This window comes from Falco peregrinus, chromosome 14 (genome assembly GCF_023634155.1).
Source record: "Falco peregrinus isolate bFalPer1 chromosome 14, bFalPer1.pri, whole genome shotgun sequence".
Taxonomy (NCBI): Eukaryota; Metazoa; Chordata; class Aves; order Falconiformes; family Falconidae; genus Falco; species Falco peregrinus.
This window is the reverse complement of record NC_073734.1, coordinates 18,451,400-18,471,420: the sequence shown is the minus strand read 5'-3', so window position 1 is coordinate 18,471,420 and position 20,021 is coordinate 18,451,400. Positions and strand designations below refer to the sequence as shown.

The window sequence follows — 20,021 nt, the reverse complement described above, 5'->3', positions numbered from 1 at the left end:
ATAACCTTGGAGGCGCGCAGGAGTGACCTGCAGTGTTTTGGTTCCACCTGATCAGCCATTGCTAATGTGTGCGGGGGCACGGCCTTGAACTCAGAGGGAGCTCAAAGGCAAGGCATAATTCAAAGTTCCATTCTCTGCCCCCCCGTCTCATGGCCAACATCATCCTTGCGCTCCCCTTCCTCCTCTCTAAAAATGGCTACAGAAGTGTTTAATGGTTTTTAAATTTCCACAATTCTTAAAATTCATTCCAAAAAGGTTGAACCTTTTAACCTGCGTTTTTCTCCAGTAGTTTCAGTCTTCCCATAATGGTAAGTCACCACTAGGATTTTTTCCACAGTTCTAGGTAACTGCAGATGAAATACTACTCCAGGGAATTAATTTTTTCATTAATATTTAAGTCATTTTCATGCCCCAGGAGAAGACGAGATGCACAACTGCGCCATGCCAAACCATTACTGGTTTGCTCTGTAGCATCTCATTTCCCATCACTTACCTTTCAGACGGCACAGCAGAAGCCACAGTTGGCAGAAAACCGAGTATTGAAATTACTTGTTAGCTGTTGAATGCCAGTTTCACTTTACATATTTTCTACCTACACCTCTTTTTAAAAAAAAATATATCAAGTTTACTGGTAAAACCAATCTCGTTAATTCTAGAGGGGTATAAAATATTCCTCCTTTTCATAGGAATCCTCATCAAAATAATTGCAAAATCAAACAAGTTTCAGGAAGTTTTTTATTTAACGGTAAAAACACATTTGTTCTTTAAAACAGCTAGCTAAGTCAGGATGTTGTTAGCTCTTCATATTAGATACAGTGCCATTTTTCCAGTTTAAGAAAACAATAATGCTGTAAGGAAGATTTTTCAACAAGGTTATTGCCTCAGTCTTAAATTTCACAGTTCACTCAAAAGGACTGCCGAAAACAATGATTTAAATACAGTTGCTTCTTAAATCGAACTTTTTCTGTGTTTGACTATAGCTCTCATGCAGTTCCAGTGCTGATGAGAAAGTCGTCCTTCAGGCACAACCCCGTTGGCACTGCGCGGTTTCTAACTGCCCCGGGTAGGCCTCGCGCAGTACGCTCACACGCAGCGAGCGGCGCAGCGCGTTGCGGCCTTTGAAAACCGCAACAAACCCCCGCTTCTGCCCATTCGAGAGCTACAGCTCGTCACGTCGCATCTCTAAATGAGGTTAGCTTGCAGTTACAGCCAAGCAAGTTCCTAGCCTGACGGGCAATACCATGTAAACAAAAGCATTTCAAAATGCTGTTACAGGCAGCAAATTCTCTTTCACAGATGACTTACGTTTACATTCTACTACGTCTGCCAACAGAAACACTTTGGAGCCAGCTCTACCTATAGGCATAATGCACTTTGCAGAATGTATTCATGAGGCAAATAGTCACTTCACCTCACACATGACATCAAAGGCTGCTGTGAGGAGCCTTTCACACGTGTGGTCCTTACAAAACAATAAATAAATACCTCGCAACAAATGCTTGCTGAGCATCTGTTACTACACATACACAACGTACAAGAGTAGCAAAAGCTGTCGTAAGGTTTGACTGTAACACTTGACCTGACACTAACAAGACACCGAGCGTGAAACTTCGTTCTTCAGCAGAGTCCATACACGAACCAGGCAACCTCAAACTAAGGTTTTCTAATGTGCTTTTTTCTGTTGGAGACTTACCACGCACAGTTTGACCTACCACATCGACAAAGGCTATAAAAGCACAATTTTTAATCCACAGTTGGACAATATTTAGATTTGTTCCCATCTTGAAACATAGTCACTTCATCTTCTAAGGAAATTACACAGTAATTAGAAAGCGGCAGTGATGCATAGGACTGCTTGTTAAACGCTTCTCCAGTATGGTTTAATGGTAAACCCAGAAAATTTAGTAAATGCAGCTTTGCAGAAGAGTAAGGCTGAACAAAATAGGCGTAGAACTGAATCACTGTGCTGCTCCGTCATACCGCAGGTGGTGTAGCGGGGGGAGGGGGGAATCCATCCCTAGTTAACACATGTAATTGGGCACGAGATGTTAGCCTGACAAAATACGACCGTCTCCACCAGCAGAAAGCAGACTAAGTGATTGCAGGAAGTAGAAAAACGCTAATTGAGAAATTAGAAAAAGCCATTAACAGCTTGAAAACTACAAACTAAACTACCTTACAGCCAGTCAGTTTCCGTGAGCATACTAACACCCTACGCGTACTTTCCGTATTGAGGCTCTGCTGAAACACTTCCATTACGAATGTTTTTTTCCGTACATTCTTTTGTAACCTTCAAAACCAATTTGTTTCATAAACTGCACCGCCTTTAAAAGGTACACAAACCAGCCAGTGGCTACTCAATTTGAAGAAAAAAGAAGAGGAAAAACCACCCCAATCCCACCTCAGATGCGGTTCCATTGGTACGGTACCTGCTGCTGTTTCTAATACTGTCTTCTCCGTTCTGTTCTTGTTTCCAAATAATTGAAAACATTATTTTTTCTTCCGTAAGTGCCCTCAAGAATGCAGTCAGCACGCAGAATGCCTGCCGGGTGTCAGCGACACAAGCTGTTCTCGGAGCCTGTCTGACCGAGCATGCAGGACAAGCTGCAGGTGCTCAGCGCTCCTCAAGGTCGGGCAGGGGTTTGAAATTTAAAGCCAGAATTCTGAAGACGTTCTCTTACGTGACTACAAAATGCACATGCAGACACTAAATACAGAGGCACAGAAATACAAAGGAGAACACGTAATATAATGTAAACACTCTGAACTAGATGAAAGTTATTTCTAAACAGCTGTTGGTCATGAAAACATTTGCATAATACAAGGTATGCTATGGAGGAGGCAAAGGCAATAAAAAAGTCATCTGATACTGTGCAATTAATATTTTTTTTTCAAAAGGTGCCCAGCGCAATTATCATACGATATATTTGTGAGTTTACTCGCGTTCCTCTTTCCATTACTCAGCCGTCTTCTGCTGTGAAGTCTGTTTAGCATTATTAAAAGCGGGCTTACGCAGCAGCGCCCAGAGCATCGTCCCACACGTCTGTGACAGAGGCAATACTGTAAGCAGGGGTGTGTCAAAGAATGAAGCAGTGGAATGTTTCAACGCGGTAACAAGTTCTACAGTGCATCCACGTATGCTGTCACCGGAGCTGTTCAGACTCCCACAGTGCAGGTAAGGAAAGGAACTAACAGAAATGCTTCATGGCAATTCCAGGTAAATCCTCAGATTATTTCAGGAAAAGGTAGTCCTTTTCAGACTGGCGGTTGCGTGTTTTCCAGGGACTTGTCAGAACTTCTTTCAATTTAAAAAAAAAATAATAATACCATTCTCTTGAGATGTAGAAGAAATAGGAACCGTATATATATATATGCTTTTAGAATAAAGTCCTTCACATAAGGAGGGAAATTCTAATTCTTCACAGAAGGGAGGCAGTTCTAAGCCTATTTTGATTAACTTCGTCGTAGCCTCAGTTCAGTCCCATACCTTGGAATTTGGCAGTCTCAGTGCAAACAAAGTAAGTCCTTAGTTCTCCCTTGCCTTTGACATTAATGAGTCCCCTACATTCACACGAATAGCCCAACTCCTGTAGTATTTTACTTGTTTCTTCTGTAACCTTTGTGTGAAAAGAATCAGAAATTCTTGTGAAATCCTTCTGATTACTCACATATTAAAAAAAATACACCCGTACCCAATTAGAAACAATTTCTTAGGCATTCCAAGGCTCATACGTTTACCTGGATTTTCCCAAGTTCCCCCGTGCTCTCCATTCGGCTAGCAACATTCACGGTGTTGCCCCAAATATCGTACTGAGGCTTCCGGGCACCGATCACACCAGCAATCACAGGGCCATGATTGATCCCTGCATAAACAAAAGCAGCTGTCATTCCCGAGGCAGGACGTGTGACACCTACCTTCACTGTTAGCCCTAAGTCACGAACTTCAGGGGAATAAAACCACAAAACAGAAACCCTGCAACGTGTTTCCAGCGATCGGCGTTACCACTGTTCTATAAATACTAGCACTGAGGCTCAGGAGAGGTGAAATGGCTTATTCATTGTAAAATGGGAATTCTGAGAAAGAACTAAGGCAAAGTTCAGGCCAAAGCAAAATTCTTCATTTTCTACTTTTAATACATAGAAATAAGCATTTGTACAATGACAATACTGCCTTTAGTCAACAGTTAGTAACAGGGTACTTCACTCTTCATCCCTACCTTTAATTCTCCAAACTCATCCAGCCACAGTCCGTGTATTGCTCCCTCCAGTGATTAGAAAAGCCCACCCATGAAGGAGCTTGGCAGATTTAAAAAGCGGGACTAGACAACACTACCTTCAGCTATTCAGATTTTTATAATAATCCAAATACTGCGTTCGATACTGAGAAGGGCTCCACAGCGCTCTGTGGAGTGGCTGGAAGGAAACGGGCATATTATGAGCAATCCAGACCGAATAACTTGGTTGTAATAACAGGCCGCGGCTGTAACAAGCTGCAGGTGTTGTGAAGGACGTGTGCAAGGCCAAGGGAGACAAAGAAACTGTGTATTCGCAGAGAGATAAGAGAGCTGGACAGAAAGATGAGAAAAAACAGGATGCCTGCATAAGGGGGGAGCAGCGTGTGGGCACCACAGCGGGACCAGTCCTAGGGGAGATGGAAGCGTGTGAACAAGTAGTTTTAACCTGTCACCTTTTACATAACAAAGCGTGCGTAGCATGTGTATTTTTAGCTGGGGGTATAAATTGGTGTGAGTCTATTAATAGCATCTGTCGACTACAAATTGCTGTGAGTCTCTTAATAAAGTGGCACTAACTTGATCACATTGGCCGTATAAGTTGTGTCCGAGCCTTCTGCGTCAACAGCGCTCAGTAATTTACCTAAATCACCCTACTCCATTCTTCACTTTTACGGAGCGACAGGGTTCACATTCCTCACAAACTGAACTTACCAATACGTAAGCGGAAATTGTTAAAGGAATGTCGGTTGATGCCATCCAGTTTACTCATCAAGGCAATTCCATATTCCACCATAATCCCAATGTGAGCATGCTGTCTTTCCCTATCCTACACAAACAGTAACACATATTAACAATCAAGTTACAAACGATTGTGTCAGGCTACTATTCCAAACCAGTACTATTAGTGAATAAAGTATGGATTTGTAAGGATAAGGCCACTCACCCTTGTAACTGTGCAGAACCGCACAGTTCAACAAACATTCAAAATGGATTTGAAAACTATATTAAATTCAATTGGAATGGCTATGAGGCAACAAGCAAGATACAATTAAATTTTATAATGAATTTATGTCTGTTCTTTAGGATTTCAGATTTAATTTTACATCTTTTGTATACATTATATACATGCATCCTAATGTCATAGACAAACTGGCTACAGTGAAGGTGAACCTGAGCACAGAAATTGGTTGGCATTCCTCTGGGTGACAGACAGTTTCAGATTCGGATCTGACGTGGCACTTGAGGATTCTCTTTTTGTGCCAGTTCTCAGGTATCACAAAAAGCTTACTGTCCAACTCTGAGACAGGCTTTTCTTTTTTTGGCAGCCATTCTTTGACTTCCCCATTATTAGAGCTATTCTGCTATGCACCTTGAAATGCTAAGCTACTGGAATCAAAGATAAAAGATGTAAAAAGTATGCTGGGGTTACAGACTTAATACCTGCTCAGAAAAAAAAAAAAAAATGGAACTAGAGGAGAACAGTGAATTCAACAGGAGACAATACACTTCTATTATCTTTTTCCACATTTCAGAAAGTCACTCTTGGTGATTTACATGTAATCACATCACATTTTGTTCCTTAGAAATGCAGCTTACGTACACCCAGAATACCAGAGGCAGATTTCAGAGACAACGTACCTGGTTGTTCTCTTGGCCTGGCGTAACACTGAGACCAGCTGCTGCCATGTAAGTGCTTCCAATGGTTTTTATTTTTTCAACACCACTAAATTTAGGTTTTAACAAGAGCTGTTCGAAGGGAATGAAAATAGCAACTTTAGACTTTAATACCATATTTCAGTGTGGGATTTAAGGAGAAATCTTATACTGTCTACAATAAGCATTATACATCTCCAGGAATACCAGTAATCACATGAAAATTAGGTAAGGAGGTACTGAGGATTAGTTTCATAGTTTTGCTCTGCCTGCTCACAGGAGAAATAACAAGTGCTGAAATAAAGCTGTGAAATCCAGGACTTTCAAACCGTACTGCTAATGCAGTAGACCACGTAGTTAAAAAACCCCATCGGATGGGAATACATCTTTCAAGATCGCAAGGCTGAAGTCAGAATATCAATTCAGCGTAAAAGCCTTCCCCCCCCCCTATAATACTCAGAGATCTAGCGAAACATTTTGTTTTGCAGTAAATATGTAATCAGGTCCATTTCTGCCAGAAGTTCAATTACCTCATCAAAATCAGCAATAATTTCATTTAACAGCCGCAAGCATTCCAGGCCTTCTTTATTGACATCACATTCAGTATAAAACACCTTAAAATCTGGTACTGATGCAAACATGACACAGACACAGTCGTAAGATTGATGGTACCAGTCCTACAGGGAAATAATATATTCACACATTATTAGCAGTCACCTTCTGCCACGGGTATTTAAAACTACGATGATTTTTTGTAACCAGTGATCAAATTACAGTTTTCCTATGAAGTCAACTACAGTACTTTACAGTGGGCATCTCATATATTATCAGAAATATTAATCATTTTGATTAATCTAAGGGAAAACTCATATACACACACACGCACACACACCTTAAAGATTCTCGTCTATTCTGGACAGTACCAGTCTTCTGACACTCACCATGTCTGTGAAATCAGCAATACTTATTCTGATGACGTACTAGCAGAAAAAGATAGACGTCTTAAAAAAAATCATCATCTGTGAACTTCGCACTGGGATTGTTACCAAGGAGATACTAACTGTTCCTCAACTAACTTCTTTAAAAAGAAGGCCTATCTTCCCTGGTAAAATGCAGTCTTTGGAAAGCAGTAAATCCTTTTTAAATATTTGCCAAACTTAAACTGTGTCCTGAAGCCGAACCACCAATGCTGAAAACACATTTCAGTGACTGACACTGAAAGTTTGCATTTTTTGAGACCATGTAGATAAGAGATTCTTGGGTTTACAAAGGTCTTAGGATACAAACAAGCAGCGAAGTGGACATAACCCTACAGCCTTCTGTGTGCTTGTTAGCATGACATTCTGTCACAGAAGTCCAATTTACTGTCCACCACATAGCAGAGATCAAACATACCTCATTTCGTTTCTCACCAATGAAATATGCAGCAACATGTGCTGGAAGTACATTTTCCAGCAAAAGCCTGTTCACATTCTCCATCGTTTCGAACTGTTCATGTTCTTTTTTAAACTTATTCTTCCACAGGCAATCCAGTCGACAGTAATAATCAATCTGCAAAGGGATCGAATATGATAAATTAATTCCATATAATATCTTACTGAAAAATATTAGAAAAATATTCAAAAAGTGTGGTAGCAATAGTTTCTTCAAGGTCTTTGGAGCCTATATAGTTATGAAAAATGTGCTTTTGAGAAGGAAGCTCAGAAAAATATGAAGCAGTCAGTATGAACAAATGCCATTTGGGTACCATCAGGTCTATTTACCAAAATGACATTTTAGTAATATGGTGATTATTTTTATCTTGAATTACTGCCTTGATTTAGAATTAACATTGACATATCAAAAAACTGGAAGAATTTGAAAGTTTGATTTCTGTAATGCAAACACTATTAAAAAATATTAAAATGTTCCACATCCTTTCATTGTAAACATTTTTGCAGTAACTAAGTACAAGCGGAGTACATTATCTACAACTAAGTACAAGAATATAAAAAAAAGATAAAAATCTATACTAATTTACAACACAATTTCAATGATCAACACTTTGGCATTTTATTTAAATCAACTTGCTGCAAGTAAAAGACCTAACCTATTGCTTTTTAAACACATACCTGTTTTGCAAGTAAAATTAGGGTTATGTAAAACAGAACCAGATATAAATTAGTCATTATCCTTGGCTCTTTGATGAAAAGCCTGAAAACAAGAAAGTAATACATAGTTATCTGTATCCTTTTAAAAAATGCACATAATTAAGGGGGGGTGGGGGCGTAAGGGGGGAGGGGGGAAGGCAGGGGAAGAAGAGCATAGCAGGAGTAGGTGCCTGTGTTCAGACACACAGCACCAATGCTATTGTTCATTGGTGCCAGTGGCCGGCTGGTTATTCGGTCCTATCCTCATAACAAGGAAGGATTATGGTTCGGTTCAGTACACCAACTGTGTTTCACACGATGACAAAACGGGTGCTGAAACCTCGTTAAGCAGCTATTGTAGTGAGACGGTCAAGTAAACACGGCTTTATCTTAATGAAGCCATCTTAATTTCCATTGCACGGTTTCAGCTTGCCACCCCACACTGCCCCACAAAAAGAGCCAACAAAACCTAGAAATAAGAAAAGAAACTTTCTTATTTGCAGCAGGAAAGATGATAACAAAGACCTGCTTTGCTAGAACAAAGACAGCCATGAAATCACACCTGTGTGTAGTGCCATACAAATCTGAGGCACCACTCCCTCCACAGTAAGATCAGTCTGTTTTACCACACCTATTAATTTTCACAAATGCATCAAACAAAATTCTCATTATATCAATAGCCTGGGATTAAGAGGCTAAATTAAGAGCTCATTTAGGCTTTTTTAAGCTGTGATGACAGCTCACAGTTAGCCTCTGCAAAATAAATGTATCCTAATCTTCAGCTATGAGACTATGCTGAGAATCTGAGAAAGATTACAAATGAACAGTAAAAGCCTTCTACGCGATTCCTCTTAAATATTTTTATTGTTTCTTCAATTAGATCAGGTAAATTGCTGTTACTTTTCAAACGATATGCAGTTAGTAAGTTAACTAAATGAAGAGTTCACTATCCTGTTGACTAGCAGGTCTCATAAGCAGTTGAACAGCAGACTTTCAGCAAGACTTTTGTTCATAGCTTAACAGATCAACCTTATTACAAGACTAATGTTCTACCCCTTAATCTTTAACGTAAGCTAAGCTTCCAGAGAGCTCAGAAGACATATTACACAATTTTGCAGAAAACACACACATACTTAAAAAAAAACATACTAAAAAAAAAAGGTGATATGGCCTAATATGATTTCCATGTCATTAACTTTACAGAAAGCTTTGTAATGCCTGACTTATAAGATTTTGGTATTTCAGTATTCCAGCAAGTGTACAAAAAATCTAAGACCTTTAACAAAACATTATTGTCAATTATAAGAAACTTTACACTGCACCTGGTACTGTTGCCATAGAAGCTCATGTTTCTATACTGAAGGGTATTAAAAATGACGAGGTATACGGTCACAGCAATGGACAGGAGGAGAACTTTGAGTTCGAAGCTCATTTGAAGAAACACCGAGCAAGCAATGAACCCCAATATGCAGCAGTAAGCATAATACTGTAAAAGAAGAATTTAAAGAGCAGATGCATTATTCAGGCTTTATGCCTAAGACTTTCAAACCATAGCAAATGCTCTAAGTTCATGATCATTATAATTTAAAAGGAAATTACAATCACTCACTAAATACACTTCAAGGTCTATTTTTAATTGCACTACAAGGGTGAACTTTTTTTTTAGTTTACTTTTTTATTTTGTTACAAAGATTTAACAGAAAGCACCACACCAACATAAACAACGTCAAATAAAAACTGAAGAGCATTGAGAATTTATCTTCTGAAATCTATTAATTTAAGCAATTATTTATTTAAAGTTTAAGACTAACCTAAAGTAGCTTCCTAGTCCAGCAAACAGGCTCTGAACCAGGAGCTCCAGCGTTCTGGTGCTCTTTTTGACAGTGGTCCCCCTTCGTAACCTCAAACAGATACCACATCCCCATCTCCCCCATCTTTAACATATTGACAGGTGTAACCTGTCTTAGCAGGTAACCTGTTGTCCAGCCTTAGACACAGCTCCTTCGTAAGAACTTTGATGCTAATAAACATTATCAAGCTAGGGCCATTATCCAATGGAATTACTGAAAAATTTCCCAGAGGAACCGCAGTTCAGGCATGGTGTCCAAGGTCAGTACGGGGTTGGGAGCGTTACATCTGTCAGCTGGTACAAAGTGCATGGTGCAGACGGGATTGCTCCCTGCAGTCACCAGCACACGTATAAGATGCTAGGCTAGTGTCCTTCAGCCTACAAACAACTCCAAAATTACCTCAGCTTCTGCTCCTCAAGGATTTCTTTCTCTTCATGTACAAAGCACAGTTTTTCACTCCTAATAGCACAGACCTACCACAGATCTGGGAAATTCTTATCTGAGCAGTTAATGTTTCTGCTGAAGTGAACAAAACTAGAACAATTTATGGGGCAACTGGGGATCACAGCCCGCATAATAACATATTATACCAACTTTGTCATCCTAAAGGCTTTGACTGTAATCTCCAAAAGGTAACGAACACTCAGCTATAACCCTGACACCAAACTTCTGAAAAACATACCACTACATAGAGAACACTGACACAGGTCTGTTGGCCATTTAAGCCCTTTCACTCTAGAAAGATACTTTACAGGGACACTTGCAGGTACAGCTCATCTCTCAAACACAATCATCATCCTGTTCTGCTGCTTTTTCCTCTTTTACTTCTGCTTTAGATCTACTTTTAAGTCTGAAATTTCAACAAATTGCAAAGCCACACTTTATTCAGCACAGCAACAGCAGCTGAAATATCTTGAATCCACAAAGAAACTTTCTGCTGTCAGATGCCCAAAATGTTTTGGTTTACACAGCAACAGAACCTACCAGTTGTCAGTAATATATACAGTATTCAAAGATTTGAGTTTTAAATTAATGTGTATTCACTACTTACAGTTTCCTCAACACAGGATTGAGTTGTGTTTCCAAAAGGCTGATTTACAGACATGGAAGAACAGAAAATTACCAGATGAGTACAATGTGCATTATATAAGTGTAATTTGTCATTTGTCAAAAGGGCTTGAATGAAAGGGCGCTCACACAGCCTGCTGTGCATTGTTCAAAAACACACCCATCATCTAAAAGGGTGGCCAGGTGACAAAGGAGCATCCCAAACACTTGGATGATCTCAAAATAAAATGCTACTTTGGAGTTAAAGGCACAAAAAATAAACCCCTCGGAAATAATCCTTTTGTGTCATTAGTGCTGAATCTATCCTTACAGAAATGCTAGAGAATACCTTTCAAAGGTGCTGAGTAACCAAAATAACCCATGACTTCAGCTTTACCAATGAGTACTCCAGACTTTTGAAAAGTCCCTAAAAGATGTACAGTAAAGCCACAGCTAATAATAGAAAATATCCCTAGAACTGCCTTGTGGCACAAGTGAGTCATTGTGTTCAACAATTTAAAAATTCTGTCTTTGTTAAAAGATTAAAAGATATTAAAATGCTGCCATTAATCTCTATTATACACACCATCCATGACCCAGTTCATTTTAAGCTTAGAAATGAAGACGGTACTCTACTCACATAGGTGGTAGCACACAGGTCATTTGATCCAGTAAAGTTTGCAGGTTTGTTCTTTTCAGTAGTCTTCATTTATTGGGGGGGGGGGGGGGGCGCGGGGAAGAGGACAACAAACAAACAACAAAACCACCATACAAACTTGTTAGCAGGTACTTATCAATTTTAAGGTTTTTCTCCATATATTACACAATGAGTCCTGCTCTGGTTGCCCTTTCACTGCTACTGCAGTACAAATGTTAGAATACATGATATCCCATATAGTTGTACTAAACATTAATGCACACACAAGGTGCAAGAAGATTAAAATTGCCAAGTATTTATGTACTACTTTTCTAATTCAGAGTAAAGTGTCACATTATGGCTATGCTAATCTAACAGCTAACTGGCACAAACATGTGGCTCTGTCTCAGCCCCCAGTTTCACAGCCACTGTTCCTGTTTTCTTTTAGGCTGTCTATGGTGGTGGTGTTCACATGACACCACTGTGAGTCAATTTAAGGACCTAAGCCAGCAGAAAAAAGACTTTACAAAAGAAAATTAAGCATTTTCTGCGGTATAGCTTTCAGAACACTACAAAACTTCCCATGGAATCAGAAGAATGGCAGACCAAGCACTTGGGATTGGAAGGACATCACTTCTTGTAGCTTGATGTTAGATATATTGAACCATTAACATGATGTGTTTAAAAAAAACCCCACACAGCAGAGTGGTCTTGAGCATGAGGTTACTCCAAAGGGTTGTTTTTCAAATGTACCTCAGGCGCAATACAATACTCAAATTTAAGTTAAGACAGGCACCATGTGTATCTTAGTCTAGTAGTAACTACCAACAGCATCTTTAGTTTTGAGAGCAAGCCAACCCATATTCTTCACTCCCCCGTCTGCATTATTACTAGCTAGTGCAAATAACACAGTAAACTTCTTAAAAATTCTACCCGATACAGCCAAACATTTAAACCCACATTACGAAAAAATGGAAGACCATCTTAGTGATGAGGGTTAAACCCAACAGTAATTATACATGCCATCTTAAAAGCAAGAAACAGTGATATAAACGAGAATGTAATTCTAGTTCCACAAACCGGGAGTTTTTACTTTTAATGCTTTTACGTGACATTGTGTATTATCCTTGTGTAAATCAACTCACGTTGCGAATCAGATGTTAGAAGCAGCAGCAAAAAGCACGTACTTGATGAAAAGAATACAGGAAGCTACTTAAACTGGATGTCACAGAATGAAGATAATGCAATTACTTACCAAATTAAAAATGGCTATAATCAGCAAGGCACCGATAGTGATGACTGCTAAAGGAAGCCTAAGTAACGGCATTGTTTCCACCTTCTCCGAGATTGCACAGAGATGGCGCAGGAAAGGCCACTGTTGCGAGCAGCACTTCTGTAAACAAAATTACTTTGTTTCAGTAACATGGATAATACTCTGATACATGGGAAGAAGTATTTCTAAATTTAAAATAATTTTTCTCTGCAGGAGGGTGTCAAGTCTTCATTGGAATCCTAATTTAGAACTCGGAATCTAGTCAGATTAGGTGCCTAGTGCCTCTCCACAACTGAAAAGGGAGACAATGCTTCCTTATTTCAAAGAGGCCGGGTGCTAAAATTCTCTGAATTTCTGCTTTAAAAATAAAAAAACTATGATCTGATTAAAAGTTCTGGAGAAATGTTACTAAAAATATAGCAACAACCTATGTTGTATATTTTAATTAAGAGAGCTATCATGTTATATTGGGAACTGCATTTTCAGATGACTAAGTTGAAACCAATCCTAGACAGTCCCCTTTCTTGCTGTCCTTATATCCTCCATTTGTCGCTACAGAGAAGAACATCTAGTAAAGCATGTACTTTTAATGATTGCAAGCATTACTCAAGGCTGCTATAACAAAACACTCCCAGCGCAGAACTCGAGTCTGATGCAATTGCAATCTTGGAATTTTTCTTTTCTCTGTGTCTTTATGTATGTAGAAACCATATGGTGCACACACCTCTCTGTCTACATAGACATATATTTACACACACACATACAAATGTCCATCTACTCACATATATAAACCCCATAGATGCATAAAATCCATACATGCTACCTAACTGTACTTTTACATTAATCATAAAGCTTTATTCTACATACAGAGTGCAATTTTATCTTTTCCTTTCCCTTTTACACAACTTGAACCTGGCTCTGAAAGAGACCATTTCTTTCTGTAGCAGTTTTCCTGGGAGACCACCACCCCCACCCTTCAACAGGATGATGGTGGCATGTTCTCAACAGAACTTCAGAATTCCCTCTCACCCTTGGCCTAGCACAACGTAGATTTGATGCGTGCAAGGAACTCTCTAAAATCTCTTCCCTCTCCCACTCTTGTCTCCAGATAATTAAAAAAAATCATCCTCCAGTCCAAGAACTTTGTGTCCTTGAACTCTATGTCATTAGCTGTCTCTACATCACTAGATTTTTTAAACATTAATTAAAAAGAGGAACTACAAATGCAGTGTCCTAACTGATGTAATAGTGAAGTTGGAATTCTAACAGCTATGAAATTGTTGCCCGTAAATTAATAATAATTCATACTTTTCACGAGGCTTTATATATTATTATGAAAACTAATGTTGCATTCAAGCTTACTTTGATTTTAATATTGTTTCCAGTACAGAAAATATCAGGATTCAAAACCAAAATTACTATTATAGACGAATATAAAAATAAATTTTAAAAACCCAACCCCACTCAGCAACCATTACTATCTTCCTCCTTCCTCCTACCTGTCTATTCTTGCACTCAAATAATTCTGAATTACAGTGAGATTTTTCAGACACAAAAATCTGTTTCAGGCAATGAAATCTTCCAGTAGCCCAAGGTTCAATGCTCCTGTAACTCCTACTAAAATCAACAGCTTAATTTATCATCCTAAAAGACAGACCAAGCTGCTGAATTACATCCATCCACTTTTAGAACAGGCAACTTTTTTTATTTTTTTTTTTTTAAATAAACTTACCATACATTTCTCAGCAAAGCACAGAAACAAAGTAAGTACAATGATGACTGCAACAATGCCAAAGGAAATTCCTAGCTTTGCAGTTCTAAACAGAAGAGAAAGCAGTAAACAAACCACTGTTAAATGAAAAGACATTTTCAAACTGTAATTCAGACAAACGTTTGCTAACAGTGTCTCTTTAAATTTAAATAGAATTTTTCTTCTAATAGCACTGGATGTCCATACCATTGCACAGGTTATCAGAATTATCAAATATCTGCTTTCCCAGAAGTATGAGAAGTTCAAAGTTCCCTCCTTGCATGTCTATAGACAGAAGGATCACCAAGCACATTTTAACCAGCTAATCCCATTTTTCTAATGCTTACTCAACGTGCTTACAGCCAAGTACTCTTATAAAACAGTATTTCTCACTTAACAGATCATCTCCCTGTGTGTACTACTAAGCAAACACAATATTAAAGAAATATTTCTATTTTATTTTCATTCTGATATCTAGGCTGTTATGCCAACAACATGAATGCACTCCTTTACTAAGGGGTGAATTAGTCCTAAGAGGCCCATGTTTCTTAAATGCAAACACCCAGGAAATCCAAAAGTTTAAACTTCAAAAAAAGTTTCATGCACGTGAGTTTCACTTTAGCTGTTGGCTAATTTTAATTATAAATTATTAAAATACTGATACTCACTTTGGCATTATAAGCATCTGTATCAGAAATATACAGAGGAACACAAAACTGGCACATGCGAAGTAACTCTTCAGTTTTAGAATAGGAATGGTGCGATACTGAAACACAGATTACAATAAATCTTAAGGGTAATTCCAGAGATATTTTAAATTCTGTTACATTTCTGTGATGACACATATATGCAAATGTATACTGTACTACTAAAAACATACATAGAATCAAAAGGGAAAAGAAAAACACCAATTAAAATTCACTTGAACATCTGTCAAGAAAAGCAGTCCAAAGGATAGTTTTAAACATAGAGGGAAATCCACTGAGTATGTAAATCAGCACTTCACAGATACACGTAGTCAAAATCCTTATAAAAAAAGGATATACACAGAAGTAAACCTAAAGTGTATACGCACACACACACACCCCCCAGTAACTACATATGGTACACCACAGCATGGTAAATTAAAGAACAGGTATTCAAACAGGAAAAGTACACTGTACCTAACAGATAACTATTATATTTGCCATGAAACAACCACAGAAAGCAAAGTATTTTCATTATGGAGGCAGAAATACTGGTTTTTTCTTTTTAAATTCCATTACTTTTGAGAGAAGGTCTTCATATAGTAAAGTTACCAAACTCCTACTAAGTCCCTTATAGCAAGAATTTAATTGCAGGTTAGAGACAATCTCCTTTAACCTACAGAATTAGCATACTCAAGGAAGAACGCCCAACTCAAATGAATCATGAGATCTGCTTTCAATTAGTCCCTAAAAAGCTCTTGGGATGTACAGTCACCTCCAGAATCCAGTTTCAGAACGAAAAGGCAGGCTCATATACATTCTTAGGCTCCTCTGAAATGCAAATCTAAGACCAAAAAGGCTTATTCTGCTCTTACCAACCTCTTTTTCAAGACCGGGTTCTGCAAAAATCAGTGAAAATCCCCAGAAGTCATCCGATTTGCCACACCATGGACTGCATTCAAAGAGACACGTGTTACAAAATGTACGCGACAGGCCAAGGAGACTACACAAACTCATCGTTGGAGCTGAGCCTCCACAGCGCACAGGGTGAGAGTGCCACTGGTTTACAGACATTTGACCATTCTACAAGGTCTTTTGGTTCCATAGCATAACATACGAGTGGTTAAGTTTTTATGTAGCTGACAGGCAGATCCAGAACACTCTTCACAGACAGCGGTGTCTGCCATTTACATGCAAAATGTAACCCCAGAACTTCCCCACGGTTTACAAACAGCAAAGTATAATAGCAGACGTTAAGAGATGGCTCACAGCCTCTGAAAATTTCCCCTAAATAATATCAGGCCCCTATCAGGAATAGCTGAGGTACAGTGATAACAGTCTGGCTAAAATTTAGATGAAAGGAAAGAGGGTTTCTTCTCAAATGCAGTTTTATATTTGATAGGAATTTCAATAATGCATTTTAAATTAAAAAAAAAACCCAAACCAATAAACTTGCCTATGTTTAGCTGCTTCTAAATGCAAATACAGTGCCAAATGCACCACCCGCTGCTGATAGACCACCTACCTTCAGTGAACCAGACACTAAAACAATTTTATTACCACCCCCAAAACTGTGTTTGACTTTATGAATAGGTTTTGTTTGAGGACGGCACCCCGTTTCCTGACGCTTCTTATTTTAATAATCAGAACACAAACATTACTTCCTATCCCATCCTACAGTGCACGTCAGCTCATTACTTCAGACAGTCATAAGAAACAAGGCGATAATTTTGCTGTTTCATAGCACTACGGTGCATCGAACAGCTAGACTAACCATTGGCTTCTTACTATAATAATGCAGTAATATTCTCATGATATTAAAATTAAAACCAAAAAGGAACTAAAATAAATTTTTAAAAGACCCAAAAAAAAGGCAAGACAGAAATCCTTTTAACTTTTCATTTTTGAGAATTAAATTTTACATCCAGACTTAAAATTGAAAATGCCCATTATTCTCAAAGAAAAGATGAATAAAAAAATAAAATACTGCATACTTAGTTGAACTCAGGCCCTCAATGGTTGACATCATTTCATCATAAATATCTTCCTCTATCCTTCCCTTCTGAGATGAATTTCTGAGAAGAAAATGAAGCGCATGTCACAAATGCTGTTCAGCATTAATGGCTGCAGAGGACCACACTTCCTCAGTACACAAGTGGGGGAAACTACCAGAGAAGTTAAACAAGAATGCTCAAAGCTGATGAACACACACACTCATATGCACTTTACTAAGCATTTCTCTAGTTACTCATATCATGCACTTCTCAATATAATATTAATAAAATGTCTTACAAGTAAAAATCATCTACTTCATTAACGCAGTAGTACAGGTACGGTGTAAGCATTTCTACATATAGTGCAATTTTTTTATTACTTTACAATGGCATGAAATAATACTACCAACCAAAGACATATCTTGTAAAATATAATATATATTTACCTACAATATTATGTTAAACTGTATTTATTTTGTATTAGAGTATTTACAAATAAAATCTAGTATTTTTGGTAAGAAAACCAAAAGCTGTGGTAGCATAAGCAGTTACAATACATACACATAGACAAGTTTTGAGGTGCTTTGATTTGTTTTCCACTGCTCTATGTCCCTTACTTCCCTACTCCCTTCCATCCTGCTACAGCCCATAAAGCAAAATGCAACCTGAGTGACTGAGGGACCAGCAGGATGAAGAGGGGGAAGCTTCTTTTAGAGTCTGCAAACAATAACAAACCTGAATTGAGGAGTCTTAAAGGCCAAAGATTCAGCTTAACCTTTCTAATGTAGCAATACCATACAACAGCGATTAATCATCCAGAAGATCACACGCTTACAGTACAGTGAACAGCAAGTGGAACACAGGATCATGTATTTAACAAAAAAGAAAAAAAAAAGTAACTGACAAACCTATCTGAAGTTCTCTGGCGCCCAGTGGAACACAAAGGTATTTCCTACATCAAATAAGGAATTAAGCATAAGTTACTCAGAAGATAGCAAACAACTATTGAAAATAAACCTCAGAAAGCTGCCAAAAACATTTGTATTCACAAATAAAAATAAAGAGCCATTCTCAAATAGAAAAGTTTATAAAAATCAACCCTTTCCAGCAATGTTTTCTGCTTTAGCAAGTGAACATTTTCTGACCAAAACAATTGTTAGAAGATAATTGAACAGATCTTTTACTTTTCTCCACACACTGAAATAACTAACATCAGCAGAAGCAAGTAGACTGGAAAACACTTCCACGAGCCTGAATGGCTGGATAGTTAATTTAAAATCTAATTGTAATAAATTTATTACTGCCTGTGGACAGCTACCTGTCCACAGGCAGTAATACAGCCTTGGTGTGCCTCCAGGAGCACGCCTAAAAGCATGCACATGCCTTTCAGTTTTCAGGAAGGACAGATGGAAGGGAAAAAATGAATTTTCTTAAATTTTAAAATCTTAAGAATTCTTAATAATTCTTTACTGATAAATTCCTGTTGCAGGTGGAGCACATGGAGGGACTGTTAATTTTCTACACTTTTTAAGTAAATGTTGAGTGCATCTGGACACTGGGATGAATTATCTTTTTTCCAAAACTACTTGTAGTGAGCAGGACCACCAGATAGTAAAATGTCAAGAAAAAAAAGACAGTTTCAAAGTTTTACTTTTACTTTGAAGGTTTACTATGAGCATAGCACAGCAGAGATTGGCAGAGTTTGAATACTTTTAAGTTCTGACAGAAATTTATTGCACAGATGCCTTCTTAGTTCTGTGTACACACTGAACACCAACCGTAGAAATGCAGCCACAAAAAACGTGTCAGGTTTCCAGTTTCACACCATAGACACGAGAAGCAGTTTGCAATTGTAGGATGGCAATCGTTACTTTGACCCTCACCTTTCTTCGCCTTCCTTGTGAAGCTGAAGAGTCACTGCTCACGCTTTCTCTGTGGTTCAGGTGGGCAAATGGCCGGGCTGCTCCCCAGGACTCTAAATAACGCGTCATCCGAACAGAGGCTCGCATCTTCAGCCCGTCATTAACTCTTGTTTTAGGGAGATGATTATTTGATATGCATTGTTTGGACTAACAGAAAAAAGGTATTCATTTAGAAAACAGAAAATTATACAAAGTACAAAGAAACGAAGCTCCGTGTACTCAAACAGTTTAGGACTATATAATCTAGCTGTTTAGTAGGACTCTGAACTCGTATCAGGAACATGTCAGCCAACCTCCATTCCTTTATCTGATTTAATTAATGTGAGCTACAGCAAAACATGACATAACGAATTTGCTTCAGCTGTCTTTACAAGCCTTCACTTGTAACACTGCAACATTCAGACTTCCTGGTTTATTTACAATGATGCAAGACACTGCAGGATCTTACGAACAGATACGTTTCCCTTGCAGTCAGCACACCAGCAGGGGAAAAAGATTCCCAATTCCTGAGCGAGGGTGTGTCAGAACTGTGGTTAGGAGAAGATCCCACAAATTACAGACTCGACATTAGATTATATCCCTACGTCACAGGTGAAGGATCAGGCAGTATATACAGGGTATACAGTAATACCTTTGTGGGCCTACAAGGAAGCTAAAACTACAGAATAAAGTGATACATCAGTGACTGGTTATTCTCTAACATCACAAGTGAGCAGGGGCTATTTTAATCAGCATAGATCCTCATTCTGAGAATATGTGCTATGTAAATGTTGGGGGGTGGGGTGGTTGCAGTGTTGGGTGCATAAAACATACAACAAAGATAAAATTGCGTTCTTGCTAATTAG

The 20,021-nt window shown here is 38.4% G+C and overlaps 1 protein-coding gene across 7 annotated transcripts in view; it reads right to left on the bottom strand.

Annotated features, from left to right (window-relative positions):
• Positions 1-717: 717 nt before the first annotated feature.
• ADCY7 (adenylate cyclase 7) overlaps positions 718-20,021 on the bottom strand; it is a 67,829-nt gene continuing 48,525 nt past the window's right edge. For all 7 annotated transcript variants that reach the window (XM_055818456.1, XM_055818457.1, XM_055818462.1 and 4 more), the window contains 17 exons: positions 19,138-19,323; positions 18,163-18,206; positions 17,255-17,335; positions 16,140-16,212; positions 15,243-15,340; positions 14,557-14,641; positions 12,807-12,944; positions 11,555-11,617; positions 10,919-10,957; positions 9,340-9,503; positions 8,000-8,081; positions 7,284-7,439; positions 6,419-6,565; positions 5,874-5,981; positions 4,947-5,061; positions 3,739-3,863; positions 718-3,617 (listed from right to left, as the gene is read on the bottom strand). In XM_055818456.1, coding sequence (XP_055674431.1) covers positions 3,471-3,617; positions 3,739-3,863; positions 4,947-5,061; positions 5,874-5,981; positions 6,419-6,565; positions 7,284-7,439; positions 8,000-8,081; positions 9,340-9,503; positions 10,919-10,957; positions 11,555-11,617; positions 12,807-12,944; positions 14,557-14,641; positions 15,243-15,340; positions 16,140-16,212; positions 17,255-17,335; positions 18,163-18,206; positions 19,138-19,323 — 1,851 coding nt within the window. In that variant the 3' untranslated portion in view covers positions 718-3,470. The remainder of the gene's footprint in view (positions 3,618-3,738; positions 3,864-4,946; positions 5,062-5,873; positions 5,982-6,418; positions 6,566-7,283; positions 7,440-7,999; positions 8,082-9,339; positions 9,504-10,918; positions 10,958-11,554; positions 11,618-12,806; positions 12,945-14,556; positions 14,642-15,242; positions 15,341-16,139; positions 16,213-17,254; positions 17,336-18,162; positions 18,207-19,137; positions 19,324-20,021) is intronic.